This window comes from Sporothrix schenckii, assembly GCF_000961545.1.
Source record: "Sporothrix schenckii 1099-18 chromosome Unknown Cont41, whole genome shotgun sequence".
NCBI classification, from domain to species: Eukaryota; Fungi; Ascomycota; class Sordariomycetes; order Ophiostomatales; family Ophiostomataceae; genus Sporothrix; species Sporothrix schenckii.
The window spans coordinates 1697000-1719170 of NW_015971142.1; the positions used below are offsets into that span (position 1 = coordinate 1697000).

At 55.6% G+C, this 22171-nt stretch overlaps 7 protein-coding genes and 2 non-coding genes across 9 annotated transcripts; 5 read left to right on the forward strand and 4 right to left on the reverse strand.

Annotated features, from left to right (window-relative positions):
- Nucleotides 1–265: 265 nt before the first annotated feature.
- SPSK_08086 (ADF-like domain-containing protein) lies at nt 266–709 on the reverse strand (the record flags this gene model as incomplete). The annotated part of the gene is made up of 1 exon (XM_016734731.1): nt 266–709. The coding sequence occupies one exon, from the start codon at nt 707–709 to the stop codon at nt 266–268; it is 444 nt and encodes a 147-aa protein (XP_016590883.1).
- An 845-nt stretch (nt 710–1554) lies between these two features.
- Nucleotides 1555–2128, forward strand: SPSK_08023 (ubiquitin-conjugating enzyme E2 D/E; the record flags this gene model as incomplete). Its single annotated transcript, XM_016734674.1, has 2 exons — nt 1555–1578; nt 1652–2128. 2 exons carry the CDS (start codon nt 1555–1557, stop codon nt 2126–2128), a joined length of 501 nt encoding a protein of 166 aa, XP_016590884.1.
- An 803-nt stretch (nt 2129–2931) lies between these two features.
- Nucleotides 2932–3462, forward strand: SPSK_08041 (uncharacterized protein; the record flags this gene model as incomplete). The annotated part of the gene is made up of 1 exon (XM_016734692.1): nt 2932–3462. The coding sequence occupies one exon, from the start codon at nt 2932–2934 to the stop codon at nt 3460–3462; it is 531 nt and encodes a 176-aa protein (XP_016590885.1).
- Nucleotides 3463–3924: 462 nt separating this feature from the next.
- Nucleotides 3925–4488, reverse strand: SPSK_08027 (uncharacterized protein; the record flags this gene model as incomplete). Its single annotated transcript, XM_016734678.1, has 1 exon — nt 3925–4488. The coding sequence occupies one exon, from the start codon at nt 4486–4488 to the stop codon at nt 3925–3927; it is 564 nt and encodes a 187-aa protein (XP_016590886.1).
- A 967-nt stretch (nt 4489–5455) lies between these two features.
- Nucleotides 5456–5537, forward strand: SPSK_11211. Its single transcript has one exon. It is a non-coding gene; the product is annotated as a tRNA-Ser (tRNA).
- A 616-nt stretch (nt 5538–6153) lies between these two features.
- Nucleotides 6154–8048, reverse strand: SPSK_07260 (uncharacterized protein; the record flags this gene model as incomplete). Its single annotated transcript, XM_016733924.1, has 2 exons — nt 6154–7358; nt 7547–8048. The coding sequence occupies 2 exons, from the start codon at nt 8046–8048 to the stop codon at nt 6154–6156; spliced, it is 1707 nt and encodes a 568-aa protein (XP_016590887.1).
- Nucleotides 8049–14333: 6285 nt separating this feature from the next.
- Nucleotides 14334–17992, forward strand: SPSK_10742 (flavin-binding protein monooxygenase-like protein; the record flags this gene model as incomplete). Its single annotated transcript, XM_016737037.1, has 3 exons — nt 14334–16242; nt 16422–17403; nt 17467–17992. The coding sequence occupies 3 exons, from the start codon at nt 14334–14336 to the stop codon at nt 17990–17992; spliced, it is 3417 nt and encodes a 1138-aa protein (XP_016590888.1).
- A 1056-nt stretch (nt 17993–19048) lies between these two features.
- SPSK_07817 (uncharacterized protein) lies at nt 19049–19966 on the reverse strand (the record flags this gene model as incomplete). Its single annotated transcript, XM_016734472.1, has 2 exons — nt 19049–19131; nt 19234–19966. 2 exons carry the CDS (start codon nt 19964–19966, stop codon nt 19049–19051), a joined length of 816 nt encoding a protein of 271 aa, XP_016590889.1.
- Nucleotides 19967–21520: 1554 nt separating this feature from the next.
- Nucleotides 21521–21641, forward strand: SPSK_11212. Its single transcript has one exon. It is a non-coding gene; the product is annotated as a tRNA-Leu (tRNA).
- Nucleotides 21642–22171: the final 530 nt, after the last annotated feature.

A 22171-nucleotide genomic window follows, 5' to 3' on the forward strand; every position in this document is an offset into this window, starting at 1 on the left:
CCTCACGTCGTTCACAGTCGCATTTGCATTGTAGTCTTTCCTTGTTCGTCTTTCATGTTCTGAGGTATATATCCAGAGACGAAACGGGGAGACAAAAAATGAAACAAAAAATACGGCACAAAACGCTGAGCGCAAAACGCTGCAAAGAACCGCCGTCCCCCCTGTTCGTCCGCTGTCCGCTGCTGTTTACTCTTTGCCCGGCTGTGTTCAGGCACGCCGCATCCCACCATCCAATCCAATCCATTCGCATCCCGCCGTGTCCTACTCACCCCCGGCCGCCGTTGTAGTCGGCGCCGCCGGCCTTGCGCAGACGCGCGACAATGTCGGCCTCGGCCAGGTCGGACTTGCGGTCGTGGACGTCGACCTGGATGCTGTGGTGGCGCAGGACCTTCTTGACCTCGCCGGACTCGATGCTGACGCGGGCCTTGCGCATGACCTTGGTCTGGCTGCCGATCCAGACGACGAGAATAAACTTGACGCGGGTGGACTCGGAGTCGTTGGCGTACTCGACGCGGGCGTAGCCGTACTGGGCCTGGGTGTCGTCGAGCTTCTCGGCGAGCTCGGCAAGGCCGCCTTCGCCCGTGGCGAGCAGGCCCAGGACGCCCTTCTTGTCGGGCAGGTCGCCGACAAGGAGCCAGTTGGCAGCGTCCTTGTCGGAGCGGACGGCGTCGTAGGCGGCCGCAATGGCCGGGTCCTCGAGACCGCTCATTGAGAGGGGCAGTGGGGGGTGGTGGTAAGAGGGGAGGGAGGGGTGTGGTTGACAGTGCCGCGTGGGAATGGGAAACAGGAGGGACACAGGAGCCGAGCACCGACAGAGTGTCGCTGTTGAGGTTGTGGAGTGAGAACGGAGGAGAGGCGGAAGAGAGGGGCGCTGCCCGAAACGAGGCAGTTTCACGAGACGAGGCCGCGCCAAGCTTACTGCGACCAGTGGAATCCAGGGCCCTGACCGTCCGATACGCAATTGCGCTGGCCAATGGGTTGTCTAGCGGCTTCAGTCCCCTCATTCAGAGGGTAAGAGGGTCTAGCCGTGCCAAGCAAGGGCCTCGACTCGAAATCTTCAGGGGTTGGATGTGCTCCTGTGGCTGAGCTGTGGCGCCCCAACGGCAGACACAACAGTGACAGCAGCCACCTGTCGCCGCACCCCGCAGCAATGACGCTGCTAACTGACCAGTGAGGTCACTGCCGTTGATAGGTGGTGTGTCGAGTCTCAACAGACGCCGTTCAAAGCTCTTTGTGCCCCGCCAATGGCCGAGGGCCGCCTGAAGCTTCAGCGAGTCATCAAGACATGTCCGGATGCAGCATCTTTGGCTGCCTTTGTGCCTCGTGCCTTTGTTCCTTTTGCCTCCCTGCCTACAGGAACCACAAAAGCGTTGCATCCTGCGTCTTTTAAATACAGCAGCAAGACGTCCTCTTCCTCTTCCCTGCGAACAGCCGACGTTTTCCCAGTCAACCTTCTTCAGCATTCATCGGCAGCACTCAACTCCCGTTGCAACTTTGACCCCATCACCTTATCCACATCTCGCGATATCTTGTATCCTTTCCACAGCAGCCACAATGTCGTTCAAGCGAATTGCAAAGGTTAGTTCCAAATGACGGTCTCTACGCGGCCCGCTACTAGGTCATATGCTGACCTCTCTTTCTGCCGCACCAGGACTTTGCCAACTGCCAGGCCAACGCGCCGGACGGCATGACCATCGAGATGCCGTATCCAGACGATATGAGCATCTGGCACATCACGCTGCAGGGGCCTCCTGACACCGTCTATGCCAAGGGCACCTACGGCCTCGTCGTCGTGCTGCCCAGCAGCTACCCCTTCAAGCCGCCGGTCGTCACATTTGCCACGCGCATCTACCACCCCAACGTCACCAACGACAGCGCCGGCAACATCTGCCTGGCCATCCTCAAGACGGACAACTGGAAGCCGGCGTTCCCAATGACGAGCGTGCTCGAGGCCGTGCGGAATCTGCTGGTCGAGCCGCAGCCGGACGACCCGCTGGAGGCGCGCATTGCCGACGAGTACCGGACACAGCGGGCCGCCTTTGAGGAGCAGGCGCGGCTGTATGTGGAAAAGTATGCCAAGGGCGCGCCCACGTTCCCGCCACGGCCGGACGCGGATGGCAAGGCCTAGCAGCCCGATGCGCCCGCGCCGGGTCCTGCTGCTCCCGCTGTTCCTGCTGTTCATGCAGTGACGTTTGGCACGCGGGTCGATGCGTAGAGGAGGAACGAGCCGTCCACTTTGCTGATCATATTACCTGGCATGGTGCGATTTGTGTCGCAGTCTATGTCCTACCCGTGCGGCCTTTGGGTCACTTGGTCGGTGGCCTGTTGCTGTCATGTCGTGGTCTTGTTGCCATCTCGTTGTCGACTTGTTTCCTTTTTGTTTCCGCTTCTCAATTCTAGTTTGCGTGTGGCTTCATCCGGGCTTTCGTTGCCACATTTTTATGTTTTTTTTAATTGTCTTTGAGTTTCTTTGATTTTCTTTGAGTTTCTTCCGTTTCACCTCGTTCGGCGCGTCGAGGAGTTTGCATTGTCTTCATAAACACTCATTTCCATTGTAGCTACGCATTTCCGGCTTGAAAGGCGTTGCATATGTTCCTGGCATGCGGGTTTTGCAGTCTACCTTTTGTATTTGTATAGCAGGGAAGACGGACACACATCAAATTTGATATATATTCTTACAAAGCCTGGCACACTTACACGTAGCACGGCGTCCTTCTTTGCTCCATCAATCGGCTCCCCTGTTATTTCGGCGCAATCGCCGAAATCGGAAGCAAGATACCGATTCGCTTGGAGACGTCGGTGAACTACAACAAGCTATGTCATCTCATCCTCTCGTCCTCGCCCTTTTCGCATTGACACTTTTTCACTCGTTGCTTTGAACACTCACCACAATCCGTTCCCCTCTCATCACCACATCTACCTACTTGCACCATGGCCGAACCGACTCCCACCCCCGTGCCAGCGTCGCCCGCGGCAGCAACGGGCCTGACTGGCTTCGTCATCACCTGCGAATGCGGCACCGTCCGCCTCCGCACGCCGTCCACCACGCCCATGGGCATCGCTCACTGCCACTGCACCAACTGCCGCCACCAGTCTGGGTCCGCCTTTGGCACGTCGGTGTATTTCCCGCCCACCCTGGGTTTCTACCCACTGGACCCGTCGCTGCTCGAAGAGCAGGGCGGCCCCGTATCCCATTTTTCGCACCCGACGGACAGCGGCAACACGTTGCACTGCTTCTTCTGCCGGCGCTGCGGGTCCCGGTTGATCCACGGCGCGACGCTGCCCGACGGCTCGATCCGTGAGCGGGTGTCGGTCAAGGGTGGCGCGATTGAGGATCCAGACAAGCTGCTGGACTGGGCGCACGCCAAGCACGTGTTTGTGCGGTCGGCGGTGATGCCGCTGTCGCCGACCTGGGAGACCTACGAGACAACACCTACCTGGCCACCGAAGGAGACAAAGTAAGGAAGGTCTCGGTGGTCGCCCTGTTCATGGCCTCATACAATAATCGGCCAACGCGAACGTGCTATCTCGCAAGAGGCGTGGGTTCGCATGCCACTCATATCCTATATTTTGTTTTTAGCTTTTTTTTCCTATTGTCGGAGAGTAGTTCCATAAAGAAGAGCACCTGACTTTTTGCCGAATCTTAAAGTCCACAAGGAAGGGTGGCGAAGCCAGCGAGGTATTGGAGGAGAGTCAGTATTTGTTTGTTTTGGTCTGGAACAGGGCTTGTCTGATTGTTCTAAGGGGCCATTGCTTGCCGTGTGTCGGGCAAGCTGGTTATTCATAGGAACAAGCTATCTAGCATCTTAGACAACAAACGTTTGAGGATATTTGTCCATCAGGAACCGCCAGACGCCCCCCGTGCACCCAACACACCGCTTGAAGCCTGTAAGGCTATGGACACGTCCGTCCTTCCACCTTTTCCTACTGCTTCAGCTTGCCTGCGGCGTCCACCAACGCTTTGTAGCCTTGCAGGTTGCGGACAACGCGGACACCACACATGAAGAAAAACAAAACCGTCGCCATGAGGGGCACCAAGATCATGCCCAGGAACGGATATTGCTTGTACGCCGCCACGTCCTTGCGGTCGCCCACCAGCAGCGTCTTGATCACCGAGTCAAGGTTCGCCGGTTTGTACTGCGCAGTCACTTCCTCGAGCCGATTGTCGACCGCGGAGGCCACTGCATTGGCAAAAGTGGCGCCAGCGGCGACCAGGCCCAGTCTTTGGTAGACGTCCACGAGCTGCCAGCTGTAGGCGATGGCGTCGTCAACCAGGGCCAGGAGACGGGAGGCCAGTCCGGAGGCCACGGCCGTAGCCGCTCCCACGCCGACAACAAACGAAACGACAAAGGATATGACGGCAATGGCCAGTGGGTAGAGCAGCTCATGGAAGCGTTCACCAAACGTCATCTTGCCGGCGGCAGGCGCCGATGATGATGGGGTGCCGACCTCAGTGGAAGGAGGCGGTGGAGGAGACTGCGAATCCATTGTGTTGAGAGACGTGTGACTATGTGGTATCAAGGTAGTGTGGCTGGTTTGTAGTTGTAAGACAATGGCAGAGGTGCGTAACAATAATGGCTTGGACGATGAAGATCGATTGAGGACGAGCAAAGAGAATGTAGGATGCCGAAGCCGTGTTGTGATGGGGAGGAAGAAGAGATCAAAACAAAGGAGGGAACGCGAGGAGACTCAGAAGATGTATCCGCAGGGCGACTGTCGGGTAAACAGAAAGAGCTACTCGCAAGGAAGGACCGGCCGGCATCACAACTGGTTTACTCGGCAACATCTCAACTCGAAGAGGAAGGCAGCACCAACAATGCTTGCAATGCTCCTTCCTCAGCGTGAATTGTTGATTTCCCAATCGGGAAGGACGTACTCTGTACTTTCTCGTTAATTCATGATGCTTCTTGCTGTTCATTTTATTAAAGGAAACAAATGATGTCTCTGTTTTTGTTTTGGAGTTTTTGTTTTCATTCCCATCTTAAACATTGTAATTCATTTTCAACAATAAAATTATGCGTAGTCGATGTAAACAACCGCACAGATTCTGAAGGGAGACAAACGAATAAAAATACGCGGTCGCTATGAAAATGTGAAATAATAAATATTGTATCTTACAATTTTCAAATTTATCTTCATCCATCCAGCCGTCAACGGCAACGACAAGCAGATACCCGATACATTTCCGCGTCACTGTTTCGATTTACAGGTCTGTGTTTCCATAATAAAATTCTTCGTTGAGCCACACAGCAGTACAATGACGTGGTCCGACTGGCGGGGCGAGAACGACGCACAATGCTCTGAAATCTACAGGAAGACGTCGAAAAAGCACCAGGACCGGACCCAGTCGACGGATGCGTCCAACAGCGAATCGTGGGCCCACGGGCCTTGTCTGGTGGGCGGCCGTCCACAAAAGCCTCGCTACGTTGCGAATGTCCCCAGAAGCAGCCAACAAGGTGAGATGCCAGAGTGGTCTAATGGGTATGACTAGAAATCATATGGCTTCGGTCGCGTGAGTTCAAATCTCACTCTCATCGGTTTTCTTTTGTTGTCTTTTCATGTTTTTGCTTTTTGTTCTCCCGTATTCCAGTCCGTCGTTCGTCTTCTTATCCCCCTCCTCCTCCATTCCTTGCTTCTGCTAGCCGCACTACTCCAGCCACATGATTTCTATTTGCTGGAGGCCATACGCAATTTCGTTTTGCCGCGAGTTTCCGCGAGGCGGTGACGGTGTCTCTTGAACTGGACTTCTCGACGATAATGCGATACGTTTTTGTACTGTTGTACTTTCAGATGTATGCATGGTTACTAATACTACCCAGTCACGATGTTTGATGCTCCTATTTTGTGCTGTACACGACACATAGTCGGTGACGAACGGTAAGGTCGTGTATTTTATCTATCGAGCTGCATGCCGTATATTTTGTATGCAGGTATGCAAACGGCCGGTGAATCCAGTGCCGGTGCCGTCTTGTAGAAGGGTATAAGAAAAGGAACAGAGAAAACGACAAATAAAAAGACACGAAATCCAGATCGTAAGAACGAAGCCTAGCCATGGAAGAGACAAATAAAATCAATGCACCTCTCCCCAAGTCCTCTAATACTTTTACACAGCACATGCTGGCTCCGACCGCCGTCTCCGACCACCGTCCCCGACTACCGCCTCCGACTACTCGGCGTCAGGCCCCCGCGATTGCTGTCTTCGACGCTCACGTCGCCGCTCTGGCTGTGGGGCGGCTTGCCGTCCCAGGAGTTGGCGGCCAGTGGGGAAGCGGCAGACGTGGCGGCCGTCGACAGCGAGTTGGTGTCGCCTGCCCGGTTGTTGATGTTGGACGACCGCTGCTTTTGGTGCTTTTGGCGTTGCTGGACGCTGCCTGGGTTGTTGCTGGTCAGAAAGTAGTTGCCCTGGCGCGCGCCGGGGGCAATTTTCTCGAGCATGTCCAAGCTGTTGCGCGAGTCGATGGCGGAGTCGGTGTCGGAGGCATTGTTGTTGTTGTTGTTGTTGTTGTTGTCGTTCTTGTTCATGTGGTGAGTCACGCCCGGCGCAACACCACCCGAGACGCCAAATGTGCTGCGCCGGCGCTGGCCTTCCTCTTCGGTGATTTGCAAAACGACTTGCTTGGTGATGCCAGACGGGACAACCGTGGCCACAGCCGCAGAGCCCGTGCCGATGCTTCCACCGACGCCGGCCGACGACGAGACAGCCGGGTACTGCTGCTCAATGTCATAGTCCACGTTGCTGCGACCACCGCTCTGTTGCTGGTTGCCGCTGCGGCTGCGTCGCTGCCGGTTGTGTTCGTCTTGCTGCTGCTGCTGTTGCTGCTCGTTGTAAATGTACTCCTCACTTTCCGAAAAGGTCATGTTGGGAATCGGGTTGACGGAGCGCACGCTAAAGCCGCCGCGCGAGTTGCTCTTGTCCTCCAGGATAAACATGCCATTGACCGACCGGCCGATGCCGCCCGTTTTGCCGGCGCCGTCCGTGCTGTTGCCGGTGCGCTTGGAACGCGACGAGAAGCTGCGCATGGTGCTGAACAAGGGGCCGCCCCAATGGCGCAGGAGCGGGAAGATCATTGGCGCGTTGGAGGTAACGACGGCGACAAACGTCTCGCGGCAGGCCCACGAGCCGGCCTGCTGGGCGCCGGTGACGGGGTTGGTGATGATCAAGATGCAGCGCAGGATGGCGGCCGTGGTCACAAAGATGCCGCCGGAGAACAGGACCATGAGGCCAATCTTTTTAGCGGGTCGCAGGTTGGCCTTCCACAGCATGGGCAGTGGGATGGACATGAGATAGATGTCGGTGGCGACGTTGAGCACGACAGTGACAAAGATGTCGATACGCGAGATGGCCGGTTGGCAATGGTCTAGAGTGTTAGCGGGATGGGCTGATGGGCTGTTGGGAACCAAGAATACACCAAGAATACACCAAGAATACACCAAGAATACCACCAAGAATACAACCAAGAATACCAACAACAAAAAGAACAATAACAATAAACATGAATACATGAGAAAACCGAAACAAAAATGGGGAGAGGAGCAACAGACGTACTGCCTGGGTCGGGGTAAATCTGCCAGTTCTTGGACAGCGGCCGGCAGCCCAGCAGAATGGACAGCAGCACGGCGACCCACGTCGTGAAAATCAAAACGAAGCCTGCGTAGATGCGGCGGTGGTAGTTGAGACCCTCGGTCAGTCGCAGGTAGAAGGTGCACATGGACGCCTTGAGCAGCCACAGCAGCAGCGTGTACGTCGACCAGCCCGCCACCTGCGTCTTGCTGCCGTTGATGCGCATGCGGTATTCCTCGCTGTCCGGGCTGAGGGCGGCTCGCTCGGCGTCCGTCATGCCGCTGTTGGCCATGCCATGCCAGTACGCGCCAACGGTGTAGGCGAGCGCGGTCTCGGCGGCGTAGACGACGGCGGCGACCAGCATGAGGTAGTCGTCGGCCTTGAAGCCGGACATGCCCGTTTTCGAGAGACGGGCATAGGTCCGCAGCATGATGAAGCCGAGGCCGATGCCCAGCAGGGCAAAGGCCTCTGTTGTGAAGGATGACATGGCGGACGTGTTCCGTTGGGCGTTGAGACGTGAAAGGGCGCTCGAAAGAGAGAAGGATGCAAGGTGAGGATGGTGAAGATGGTGAAGACGAGGAAAGTGGCGTTGTTGCTAAAGAGGTTGCCAGTTGATGTTGATGCTGGTTGAGGATGTCGTAAATATATGTTCACAAAGTCGTCCGGTTGATCGCAGTGCCGTATGCCGATTGAATCGTCGACTGCGTAAGCAAATCCCTTTTATATTCTATTAACCTGTTGATTCTGTCTCCTTTTTTTTGGGATCGCTACATTCTGGCGCAAGTGATCAACTGGGTTGCTGTGAATGTGGATGGGGGGATGGGGTGGTGTCAGGCTGCTGTTGTCGTTTCGGAGGTACTTTGTAGGAGGTTCTTTTGCGTGCCGGAGAAGTTGTAATACCCGATCCCTGACTGTGAGGTGCAGAGTACGAGGACAGAGCAGAGGGACAATGTAAAAAAAAAAAAAAGAAAGAAGAAGAAAAATAAGGGGGCAAAGGTAACGTCAAAAAAAAAGGATGACAATTACAGAAGATGAAGATAAGAGAACAAAACGGAAATAACAGGAAGAAAAAAAGAGGAAGAAAAAGAAAAAGAACAACGACAGATGATAAAGATGACAAAACAATACGAAGAACACGGGAACCAGGATCATGCGCTCGTGAGGATGGTCGAGACGAATGCAAAAGAAAACAGAAAACGAAAAAAAAAAAAACGAAGGCAAGTGAAAAGACGTAAGAAGAAAACACAATTGGTCTATGTGAGACTGGTAAATAAGGATGGCGACGTGCAAAAAGAAAACACCAGTCACCCGAGACAGGACAAATCGGACCGCGCACAGAATGCAGGACAAAACGCGCAGGGCCAATGTGCAAGGGCGTGCCGAGTGCCGGCCCAGTTCCTCTTGACAGGTTGAAATGATTTGGTCGGCCCGGCTGGCTGCTGCAAGGACTCGAACTGTCCGATGATGACCGGTCGGCCGACCACGACGGCGCACGCTGACCTGCTCCTTGGTGGGTTTCCGGGCAAGACTGTCCGCGTGACAAGAAAGAAAGACGCAGAGACAAAGGTAAGAACAGAAGCAGGGGAAGTCGGGTCGAATGAGAAAGGAACAGGTGAGACAGGACAAAAAAAGAGGACAATGAACGGGCTTTGGTGAGAAGGGTTGCTTTGTTTTCTTATTTTTTTTTCTTTCTTTCTTTTTTTTTTCACCTTCTTCCTCTGTGCGTCTTATCAAAGTGGTTTTTGTCCAGGATGCTACGATTCGAAAGCCACGGTCGTCCAAAGAGAAGAAGGGAGAGGAAATGAAAAGAGAACGGCACAGGACAGGCGAACGTTTTTCGTACGCAGTATATCATTTGTCTATTTGTCTATTTGTCTAGATCCGAGACCAATGGTCAAACATAAAAAAGCAAAGCAACCAGGGCAGAGACAAGCAGCAGATCATCTGCATGTCTTTGACCTGCCAGTACCAATCGCGTCGACAGAAAGCTCACCAGACAGACCAAAATAAACAGGAGGGAACAGAGCCGGACGCTGCAAACTAGGCCTAGGTCAAGGACTGGGGACCTTGTTGTGCGGGCACGGAATACACGACAGAAAGCAACGATTTGCAAACGTATAAAGGCAAACCCAAAATCAAAAAGTGACAATGCCAGGATTTCGGACTGGTAATACAAGGGGGGATGCAGAATTGGATTTTTGCTGGGTCGGTGGGGTGGGACGAAAAGGAAAAAGGCCAGGCAAAAGGAAGAAAATATATGCGGAGTAGTACAACATAAAATAAAGAAAACTTGTTAGAGACGAGAGAGCGCTGGGTACAAAGGAATCAAAGGCGATATGATGCAAAATACAGAGTACAGAGTAAGTATGTCGTAATGACTTTGCACGGAGTACGCCGTAAAGACTGGGCCGACAACTGAAGGCAGTTACAAAGTGATGATGCGAATTATCGAAACATCAAATCTACGAATTACGGCGTAGGACACAGTAAAGAGACCAAGAGACCGAAATAAACTCGAGGCATAGCGTACGGACAGAGAATAAAGGCGCGGAAAGGCGGAGGTAAGTGAGACATTATGGTCTGTCCTGTTGGAAAAACACTAGTCACGGCCAATGTGGTGGATGGCCATGACAGAGAAAAGAAAAAAAAATTATGATTAGCATATGAACGGTTAAAAAGGAAGAAGCAAACATGGAAGCCTCGCTTGGAGGGACTCGATTTATCTCCGCAGTGATACAGCGCTCGAGGTTTCCGGAGTAGAGTTACCTTTTGTCGAAGGGCCTTTCGTCGTGGTGCCGCAGCGGGTGCAACACAAGGCAGCAAGGGGCGCTTTGAAAAAGTGCATGTTCGGCGTATCATTCGTAGATTGCGTGCGAATGGCATGTGCAAGGACAGAAAAACGCCGTACGTCGTACGACATGCGCCGAGTATCGATTCCAACAGCCTGGCAAGGCCAATCGTGTCCTCGTGCCGCGCCTGATTTCGTGAGGGTCAAGATTGTCTGGCTTGACCGGTTGAAGACTTGGCTTGGCAGCATTTGGCAGCATTTGGCAGCATTTGGCAGCATTTCCGCACAGACGGTGGCACAAAGGACACACAGCTGACCCCAGTACGATGCAGACTGCCGAAAGGGATGAGAGTCCCGGACAAGCACGATGCCTGGCCGGTGGAGGAAAGAAACAAAAGACTGAAAGACGTGGCTAGTTGTCCGTGCTCTGCGTACGACGTATGTACTTCTGTATCTTTTCATTGTATCTTTTCAGAGGTAATACGTCGTGCCCGATCTCCATCCCCGTTTTCCGTACTTTGTACTTTTGTCGTCCCTCTGTCCAGACTAGAAAAGCTGTTGAGACCTTCCCCAGTACCATTCCAGTCGTGCCAGTCTGCCCAACCTTCCCAAAGGAGGTCTGGGATCAGGGATCAGGGATCAGGGATCAGGGATCAGGGATCAGGGAACAAGCAAAGTGTTTCCTGCCCATGCGAATGGAACCCTCTGGACCATCTGCAGCCTCGAGAACCTGACCTGGGTAACGACGGAGTAGGACGGGCTTCGTCCTGTCGGTGCCTTGCTTTTCAGTTTTGGTTTTTATCGACTTTTGTGCACAAATGCTTTCTTTTTGACCGTCCATCGCCTCCTTTCAGTATCATCGCCCAAGCGAGCCAAGACGCCAACGAAACTTTCAAACCAGAGTAACTCCGTACATGTACCCCGAGTGTCGGCCAATGGACGAGTGGTGGCATCTCGTTGGCCTCCCGTGTTCTGACAGATCAGATCACAGATTCACAAGTCTCTCCTGTCAAGGATGTCTCAGTGGCGCCCCCCCCCCCCCCCCCTTACCCCATCGAGCCATCCTGGTTTTTATGGCGATGGGCTGGCAACCTGGCAGGAAAAGGCGGAGTCTCCCCCCTTTTTCAAGTTGCCCCTCTCGTCCCTCTCATATTTTTCTTCTATTTCCTGGCATTTTTGTATTTTCTTCGCAGCGTCACGGGAGTCGCGTGGCTCGTCAAACGACGCTAAAAGGCGAGGGAGCGCGGCTCCGTCTGCGGCCCGGCGTAGCGGGTCTGTGAGGCAAAGTCAAGTCCAAAGTCTTTGCTTGCGTCGTCCACCGATCCTCTCTCTCGCTCTCTCGCTTCTCTCGATTTTTCCCGTGCTCCCAGTTGATGAACATTTCCCTTTCCCAGCCGACGACTGTCGATCTACGAGAGAGAGAGAGAGAGCCCGGGAGTTGGATTCTTTTTCTTTGTGAGCAATTCCCGCCCACGGCGTTGTATCCTGCATTTCCATTCGTTCAGTGGAGAGCTTCAATTCGTGTTGGCTGATTTGTTTGACACATCGCTGGTTCGCTATTCCGTACCTGTGTTGGCTTTCCATGATTTGGTCCACTGCAGCTTGCCCTCTGTCCCCGCTACTCAACGCTCTCTCTCATCCGTATGTCGTACGTCTTACGCAGTAAGACGCCGTAGCCTGTGCTTTCTTTTGCCTTGCTGACCTGCCTGCCAATCCAATGTCTTGCACTCCATGCGTGGTTTATTCTCGTGTTATTTGAACACCAGGCGACATATCCATATCTGACGTCAGATGGGCATTGGACATTCCCAAACTCGAGTTTCGTTTGGAGCGCCAATTTTGAGGCATCATTTTACACAACGTTGCATTGCCCCCCCCCCCCCCCTCCCCCTTCGTGCTTCGTACTGTCCTTCTTTCTTTTGTCACTGTTTTACCACTGCGGCCCTTCCCCCCTTTTCCTTCTCGCACATCGTTTTTCAATACAACACGACCAAAAATGGTCTTCTGCCGATCACGTCAAGGCCCGCGGGCCAGAATCAACAAGGGCCTCGGGACCGAGGGTGCAATTACGAAGTAATTCGTACATACTCGTACATCGTACATACGTGCTCCGTACGGTGACAAAACCAACAAATCTGCAGATCCAAGTCTACATCGTACGCTGCGACGTACTGTCGCCTTTTTCCTCTTTCTCTTCGGCAGCCAATAATGGTCAAACACCAGTGGAGTCCGGACGGCCCGCCGATCCCATCCGATTTGCTGCTTGCCCACTCTCCATTGATGGGCCAATGGCAGGAAAACTTGAAAAAGAGAAGGGGAACAAATTGCGACCGGTTCTACCCCGAGCTGGGTACAAACAGAAGCGGACACACGATGTACGGTACTTTGTGCAGATTTGTGCGCCAGTGGCAACTGTCAACATGGGCTGGTCTTTTGGTCCAGAAAGCGTTGCAGTGTCCAGACGCAGCTCGGAAGGCTCAGAAGACGACACAGAAACGCGCCGTTTATCGACAGGGGTGCTGCCAGGGAAGACCCTTGCACCTTTCAGTTTTAACTGCTCCAATGCACTGGGATCGACGCCGTTTTCAGTGGGTTCAGTGGATATGCGAACACATTGCCGAGGAAGGGGGAAACGACAGAGGAGCAAGCGAAAAGACATTCGAAAACACCGCACAAAGGACCGAGGTTGGCTGTACCTGTTCAACCGGCCGCCAATCACTGATCGCTGGGCCGTCTTACGGGGCCTGCCGTAGCGGTTGCTCTGGTGTCTTTTGTTCAGTATTCGTAGGAATACGGACGTGCTCCTCCGTATCACGGCGTGATTTATTCTTTTTTTTTTTTCATCGTTGACTGTCTGAGTATAACATGTATCGAGTTTGCAAAGGAACAAGACAGCAACGAAGCGCAGCGGAAATCGCCGCTGCTTTTTTCAACGCCATCGATTCCTCGCGGTCTTTTTGTCGAGTCACGCACCAGCCCTTGCAAATGATATCTTACTTGGCCGAGCAAAACAAGCAATGTTCAAACTCGTTTCCTCCATACGAATTCCGTAGCCAGACTCCCAGATGCCCGGGATGGAACCACTTTTGCCAAGTTGGGCATACATCATACGACGTAAACGACCTGGAAACCGTTTTCATCTCCGGAATTTGGACGTCGACAAGGGTGGCATCGATGAATGGCACTATCCTCTCACTTGGACAGCTCATACAGAATATTTGTCACAAATTGAAACGGCCTATGAAATGATACATCGAGTCCCGGTAAGCTGGCACTCTCGCCATCTCGTGCAGTCTCTCCGCGCTCCGCGCTCCGCGGACCTTGGACAGCGCTCTTCCACGCATTTGGCTTTGTCTGTCATATCCACCCTGGTCCACCCACTCAACCCACACGGCCAAGAGTCGACAGGGGGAGATCGGGAGAAGAGGACAGCACGAGTCAGGAGGTATTTTGTATTTTCAGGGCTCACCAGCCGCGCAGTGTTGCCCCCTCTCCCTCTCTCCTTTTTTGGCGACTCTCAGACAGCTCCATCCAAAGGGAAATGGCTCTACTTTGTACTCCGTACCCTCCTCCCCGTTTCCCCTCTGGCCAGTCAGAGAATCTGTTATCACGCTATCCTGGATGCAGCCTTTCGTGCTAGACGAACGTGAGAGCGAACTTGGCACAACTCTAACGGGGCTAATCTGTCTCTGGAGCTCATCCGTCTGGAGCCGTGCAGCTTGCACCAAGACGACTGTCGTAGTTGGACTTACGTCGCAGCTGGACCTTTTTCTTACAGCGTATCATTGAGCATCTTTCTTGCTACTTCGTAGTTGTCCTGATTTTGGAACGTTCTACTTTTGTGTTCTGTTCTGTTCTTGTCCTGCAGGCCATATTGTCTCACCTGCGTTGCCGAATTTCCGTCTTCAACTAGCCCTCGCAGGACCGCCCCGACCGTTTCTGATCCTTGACTCCGTCACCACTCTCACCTACGCACCCCCCAACATGACTGAGACGCTCGACCTCGTCGTCGTCGGCGCCGGCTGGTTCGGCCTCTGTGCCGCCAAGACACAGCATCAGCTGCACCCCGAGGCCACCCTGGCCGTGCTCGATGCGGCGCCGACCGTGGGCGGCGTCTGGGCCGAGCACCGGCTGTACCCCGGCCTCAGGAGCAACAACATGCTGGGCACGTACGAGTACCCGGACTTCCCCATGGACACGGCGACGTACGGCGTGAAGCCGGGCGAGCACATACCGGGCGCCGTCGTGCACAAGTACCTGGCCGACTACGCGGCGCACTTTGGCGTGGCGGCGCACGTCCGGACCAACACCAAGGTGGTGTCGGCGGAGATGCGGGACGAGGCCGCGGGCGGCGGGTGGACGTTGACGTTGGAGGGCCGAGTAGACGGGAAGGCGACAACGACGACGACTACGCTGGTCGCGCGCAAGCTGATTGTCGCGACGGGCCTGACCTCGGAGCCGTTCCTGCCACACATTGCCGGCGAGGAATCGTTTGGCGCGCCGCTGTTCCACAGCCGGGATTTCCTGCAGCACGCAGACACGCTGGATGTCGCCACAGAAGGATCCACCGCGGAGACGGAGGCGGCGGCGACGGCGGCGGCGGCGGCGGCGGCGGCGGCGCCCAAACGGGTGGCCGTGTTCGGCGGCACCAAGTCGGCCTGGGACATGGTCTACGCGTACGCCGCCAAGGGCATCGAGGTCGAGTGGATCATCCGGTCGACGGGCCACGGCCCCATCTGGCAGGCGCCGCCCTACGTGACGCCGCTCAAGAAGTGGCTCGAGAAGCTCGTCATGACGCGCATGCTGACCTGGTTCAGCCCCTGCGTCTGGGGCGACGCCGACGGCTACACGGGCGTGCGCGCCTTCTACCACGGCAGCGCCCTCGGCCGCCGCATCACCGACGCCTTTTGGCGCATCTTGGGCGGCGACGTCATCGCCCTCAACAAGTACAGCGCGCACCCGGAGACGGCCAAGCTGCAGCCCTGGAGCGAGGCCATGTTCACGGCGTCGTCCTTTTCCATCCTCAACTACCCGACCGACTTCTTCGACCTCGTGCGCCGCGGCACCGTGCGCGTCCACATTGCCGAGATCGCCGCGCTGTCGCCCCACACCGTCCACCTGGCCGACGGCACGCGCCTCGCCGGCCTGTCGGCGCTGGCCTGTGCCACGGGCTGGAAGCACGTGCCGCCCATGGCGTTTCTGCCGGCGGGCATCGACCGCGCGCTGGGCCTGCCGCACGCGCCCGCGGCCGACAGCGGCGACGAGCCCGTGTGGACGCCGAGCGCCGTGGCGCGCGCCGACGAGGAGATCCTGGCGCGGTTCCCGCGGCTCGCGCACCCGCCCGTGCAGAACAAGGCCCTGGCGCCCTTGCTGGCGTCCGGCGGGCTGTCGAGCGCCGACGCCGTCACGCCGTCGACGCCGCTGACGCCCTACACGCTGTACCGGTTCGTGCTGCCGCCCGCCGAGCGCTTCGTGCGCCGCCGCGACATTGCCTTTGCCGGCGTCGTCATGAACTTTTCCGTCGCCCTCTCGGCCCAGCTGCAGGCGCTCTGGATCCTGGCCCTGTTCGACGGCACGCTGCCGGCCGCCGTCGTGCCCCCCGCGACCGCGCCGCCGGCCGCCTTTGCCCAGGGCCTTGACGCCCTCCAGTACGCCACCGTCGTGGCCGCGCGCTTCGGCAAGTGGCGCTACCCGGCCGGCCACGGCAGCCAGTTCCCCGACTTTGTCTTTGACGCGCTGCCCTACTTTGACCAGCTGCTCCGCGACCTCGGCCTTCCCATCTACCGCAAGGGCGGCGGCTTTCTGGCGGAGGCCACGCACCCCTATGGTCCTGAAGACTACAAGGACATCGTCTCTGAGTGGCAGGCCAAGGTGAAGGAGAACGAGGCGGGCCGTGCGTAGGGTGTTCGGGTGCGAGCATGGTTGATATCCTTTTGCTTTTCTGTGTTGCGGCGTGTTGTAAGTGTGAATACTTGTTTGATACTGTTGGAGTAAAGTACATAGCCGTATGTTTTGCGAGAAATGGTTAATATACGAATGTGTTTGCTATCAAGAACAGTCTCCAGTGGCCAGGACCAGGACGTAGCACAAATACCGGCCTACCGACCTCCCACACTCGTTCCCTCCGACCTGTCGCCGTGCGCCCGCGTCATCTCCCAGCCCCGGTGGCGGTACCGCGCCGGCCAGATGCCGCACCGCCCGGGCGCCAGAATGCCGTTGGGGTCCAGCGCGTCCTTGAGCCGCTCGTGCATCGCCATCAGCGCGCCGTCGTTCCAGCGGTACGTCCCCGCCACCTGGTCCATCAGCGCCAGGTGCGTGCGGTACTCGCCGTAGCCCAGCGCCGCCGCGTCGTCGACCATGTCGCGCAGGCACGCCAGCGCCGCCGCCTTGCGCGCCGCCGACGTCCGGTCAAAGACGAGCTCGACAATCAGGTGCATCTCGCGCAGGCCGACGCAGAACGCCGGGAAGCAGTCGATGCCGTGCTCGGCGTGCCGCGCGCGCGCCAGCGCGTAGAGCGCCGTGGCGTCGGCGCCGCGGATGGGGCTGACGGGCGAAAAGGCAATGTGCGCGCCGTTGGGCACCCACTGGCACCAGCGCAGCTCGTGGAGGTCGGGGGTGCCGGACGCGATGCGGTCGCGCGACCAAAAGTACTCGTCGGCCGGCAGCGTGGCCGTGTCGATTTGGCGGCAGCCGGGAATGCGTCGGAAGGCGGCGTCGATGGTCGCCAGTTTGGGCGCCCGGGCCGCGGGCGGGCCATACGCCGTGCCGTAGTATGCCCAGGTATGGTCGCCGACGGGGCTCGCGGCCGCCGCCGCGTGGATCACATCCTGCGGGACGAGGCCGTCCACGGGAGCGTAATAGTTGGTCCGCGGGAGGCCGCGAACGGCGACGGATTGCGTGACGTGGCGAAGCTGCGCGACGTTTTCGAGAATGTTGCGGATGCGCAGCGGTCGGATGATGTCGATCTGTGTCGGCTTGTGAGAATACGAGTGGGAATGTCAAAGGAAACGCAGACTACCGACAACCGACTCACCAACGGTGCCAGATCCTCCTCGTTTTGAAATGTGTACAGCTGCCTGTGTCAGCACTACTGTATTACCCAATCACACAAATAAAGCAACGACGTTCGCACCACGTACAAAGCTCTCGTGGCCGCCGGGATTCGGCATCAGCGTCATGCCCATCTTTGTCACAATGCCAAAATTCGACTGCGAAAAGAGGCCGTCCGAATAGGGCCCAAAGCCGTACGGAAACGCCTGCCACGTGTTGTTGCCCGGCAGCGCGCCCATCCCCGTCCGCACGACCTCGCCCGTCGGCAGCACCACTTCGAGGCCCGCGTGCATCGCCCAGTGGTCGCCATAAGGCGTATAGCCGACGCCGCGGTCCACCGTGTTGCCGATCACCGATCCACCGCCCAGGTCCGGCACGTCCACCCACAGCATGTCGCCCAGCCCGCGCGCCTGGATCGCCTCGTGCAGCGCGTAAAAGGACACGCCCGGCTCCACGAGACAGGTGAAGTCGTCGGCATTGATGTCGAGAATCGCCCGCATGCGTCGTCCGAGGTCCACCACTACGGAACCACGCACCCGCGGCGCCGCGCCACCATATCCTACTGGGATGCGTTAGATGGGGGGGGGGGTTGACAACAAAATGTAGGACACGGACGGACAGTTGCGCCCCATGGAAATGGGGAAAATGGGAATCAGGTACTGGTTGGCCCAGCGCACGACCGTCTGCACGTCTTCCGTGCTGCCCGGATAGACCACCGCCGAGGCCACAAACTCCTCGTCGTCGAGAATCGTCATCATGTCGTGCGTGTTGGGATGCTCCATGTACCAGCCGTCCTTGAGCGCCTGGTCGACAATGTCGACATGCTCGCTGCCGCCGAGCCGAGCGCGCAGGTCGGCCACGGCCGTCTGGAACGTCTCGGCCGTCACGCCCACAGGAAGCGCAGGCGCGGCGCGCCGACGGGGAATGTCGGTGTCGAGGTCGGCACCGGCATTGGCTTTGAGCTGGTAGACGGCCGCCTTAGTGGCGCGGGCCTTGTCCAGGAGGTACACGGGGATGCCCGAGTGTGTCTCTGAGAGTGTCGGGACGTCGGTCATTGTGAGATGCGTGGGGATGGTCTGATGGTGATCAAGTCAGTTTGACATACGTTAAAACAGGACGGTCGCCCATTGACAAATACATGTCGATTTATATCCGTATACCGAGTCCACGCCTCGGCTCATCAACTTTTGTTTCTTGGCTTTACCCCGCGAGCGGCAGCATCTGCCGATACGCAAACGCCATGTTTGGGGACTAAAAGTCGGCGATTGAGTTAATTTATTGCGCAAGTCCGAGGGAACGTGAAGGGTGGTCAGTGACTTTGTGGTTCGTGGACAGTACAGGATGAACTTGGATCTAAAAAACAAACTTTAAAAAAAAAGACTTTACTTTTGAATTTGAAAATCAACTACAGCCATTACAGCCAGTGGTCTGAACTCCGTACACCGTGTCCGTAACTCCATGTAACCCATGGTCATCCATAACTATCAAATCCGTGTTCCAAACCAAGGACGTAAAACCTTGCCAGGTGTCCAAAATATAAACTCCACGTGTTGTTCAAATGAACCCCCCACAATGTTTCCCTTGTCAATCCTTCCAGGCTGCATCCCCAACGATACACTGATCTCATATAGTACGTGAGCCAGCACCCCCTAGTTCTTATGTTGGCTGCCGCTGCCGCTGCCTTGTGCCGCTGCTTGCCTCCGTCTCATCATGTAGGCCCTTGCTGCCTGGACTATAAACTGTTAGTAAAGACGGACACAATGCGCCTCGAGGTCTATAATCTGCGCCAACGCAAACAGACTGGGCTTTGGGGGTGAATGGAACAAAAACGTACGCTGTGCCTCGACTTTGTTGAGGCTGCCTGATGCACGTTCGCCTGGCGGGTGATGGCTTGTCTGGGCCACGGCATTTTGGACAGCCTGGCTGCCACCGTGCACGGCACACCGGCCTTGTCCACTGGTTGCTGCCAATGGACCCTGCTGCTTGCCCTGGTCGTCTGTGCTCGGGCCGTGTCGGTCGTTGTCATCACAGCAGTCACAAAATGCCTGGTTGGTGGGAATTTGAGCAATCTCGGGCGTCCCACTACGTGATATGCGAGGTGTGGCGGGCATGGCTGTTGTTGCTTCTGTTGCTGCTGTTGTTGCTTCTGTTGCCGCTGCTGCTGCTGCCGCTGATGATAACATTGGTGATGCTAGTCGCCTCAAGGCTGAGGGCGGGCTTGTCGGCGGGCTTGGTGCAGCTGGTGGCGACAATGGAGACGGCGACGACGACAAAAAGGCGCGGGTAGCACGGAATGCAGCAGCGGGTCGCCGGTGCTGGCGGTCGGCACCAGAGTAGCTAGATCCAAATCCAGGGCGGCCAGACGACGGCGGCGTTGGGAGGGACGAAAAAGACAAAGGCGAGATGGCCAGTGCAGGTGTGGAGGCGGAAGCGGAAGCGGAAGCATCTGGTGTCTGTGGTGGTGTATCCGTCTTGTTGGCACTGCTGCTGTGTCCTGTCTTGCGCAACTTGTCTCTGGCTGGCGTGTCATGCTGAGCTGCCGAGGCGTCGTCCTTTCGTGAGGCCATGTCGTGGAATCGGAGAAGTACAAGGGACGTTGACGACCACCGAAGGATTCCGGTTGCCAACAATATAGTCCGTCGCTTGTATTCCGGGGTGTCTGTTGGTCTACGCTGCGGAAGACGACAGAAAGTTGGTTTTCCTTTCTTGAAAACAAAATGCAAACCCAACAGCAAACAATATAGAATGACAAACAAAAATGAAAGCAACATGCCGCATGCAAGGCTGGACAAACAAGACCATTTATACGACGTGCCCAAAGCCAGATCACATCACATCGCGGCAGGGCTGTGTCTGTCAAGAAAAGGCGTCCAATTGCGAAGCGCGCCTAGAAACAATGCTTGGCAACACAAGTGCTTGCTCCAGTGTCTGTTCCCTCCGGCCGCCGTTGTGTACTTCCCCTGCATCCAGCGCACGGGATAATCGGGAGGACGCCAACAAGGTACGAGCGCCCCCTGATTGCCGCCCTCGCTTTTCACTAAGGGGAGGGCTCAGGGTTAGCAAGAGACCTCGCTCATTTTGGGTGGTCGCCACAATATTGGTGGCCGCAGCACTGGCAGGGGGTTGATTTGAAGCCTTTTGTGGCGTCTCTGCCGTTGCAGGCGGGCGCCCACAAGACTCGCCAATGCTACCCTGAGGCTCCAAGTATGGTGGAGGCCGTTCTTTTTATTTTTACCAACAACGTTTGTTAACTCGACCCTGTCCTGCGATCAGCCTAACGAAAGGACAAGGCTGTCAGGTCCAGATTCCCCATAGCTTTGGCTTCATGCCCATATCCTCTGTGCCATTCCTCAAAGGCGTTCCATTCCAACACCGAGCTCGATCTTCCTCCGGGGAGCGTCTGAGGCCTCTTTTTTTATTCCACCTTGGCGTAGATCTGTTTCTTTTCTATCGTTCTTGACCCTCGTGTCGCCCTGTAGGGCTTCATCAAAATAGAGCGTCAAGTCAACAAATCCTGGCAAAGTCTCGGCAAGCAGCCGCCATAGCCGCCGTCAAACCATTGCTTGTCCGCTTGTCAAACAAATGTTCACAATAACAAACTAGGATGCTGCCGCAATTTGCCACCCGTATCTCCGCAGAGCCCTCAGTGCCATCGTAGCCTTCGTACTCCTCGGAGCATGCAGCGTCTTGACCTCCACCTCACACATTGCAATCTTACGAGAATCCTTTGGCGTCGTTCCGCTCGAAACAGCCGGCGCCTGATCATGCGTTCATGTCGCTTCATGCCCTCGTGTCCGCCAACAATTCGATAAGCAATGATACCTTGAGAGTGTTCAATAGTCTTGGACATAGGTACCTCACAACACAGAGGTGGCGCAGTCCACGGTACGAGGCGAATACCAACTTGCACGATAACTCGTAGAAACAGTAACAAACATCACAAACATGGACCAGGGATCGTTTCTTCTTTCGTTTCTTGTTTCCTATATTTATCGAAGTTCTGCAAACTATGTGTAGGTAGTCCAGCCCTGTGGATTGCACAGGGAAAGTGCCATTATCTGCGGATGCATCCTACTCTATATATCTTGGAATAAGCTCCCGGAAATTACCGGAATATTAACGGCAAGATGGCCGAGTGGTTAAGGCGTTGGTTTTAGGCCACTAACTTTCCTTGTTCAACGAGGAAAGCGGTTTTAAAGTCACCAATCCGAAAGGGCGAGGGTTCGAATCCCTCTCTTGTCAATTCTGTATGCAGAAAATGCCGACTTTTTTTGTTTAATTTTTTTTGTGACTGTTGTAACCTTGACACATCACCATTTTTTGAGCACCAATTGTTATTGCCTATTCGATAAAGTGCACACTTGGCCACGATTTTGGTCTTGCTACTTGTTGCACTTCGGTAGGTGTAAGGACTAAGTTGAACACCGCATATTTTGTATCTGCTCTCCGAACCGCCGTCTACCAAAATAGAAAATATACTACCGTGCGAACAGCACACGACAGTCGATAAAAGTACAAAAATGCCCCTTCCTTTTTATGGTTATTGCCCACTGAAAATATGCCATTCTCTGTGCAGACGAGATCTTGTGGAAGAGCAACGTCTCCCGAGTGAGATCTCCTTCGCCAGCGCCCCCGAATCATGATGAAACCCCATGGTGTCCTCCGAATATAAAATAAAGTGAAAACAGCAATAACAAAAGATAAAGCAATACAATTCGGCAAAAGAAAAAAAAATAAACACGAAGAGACAAAAATGAAAGCAGTATAATCTA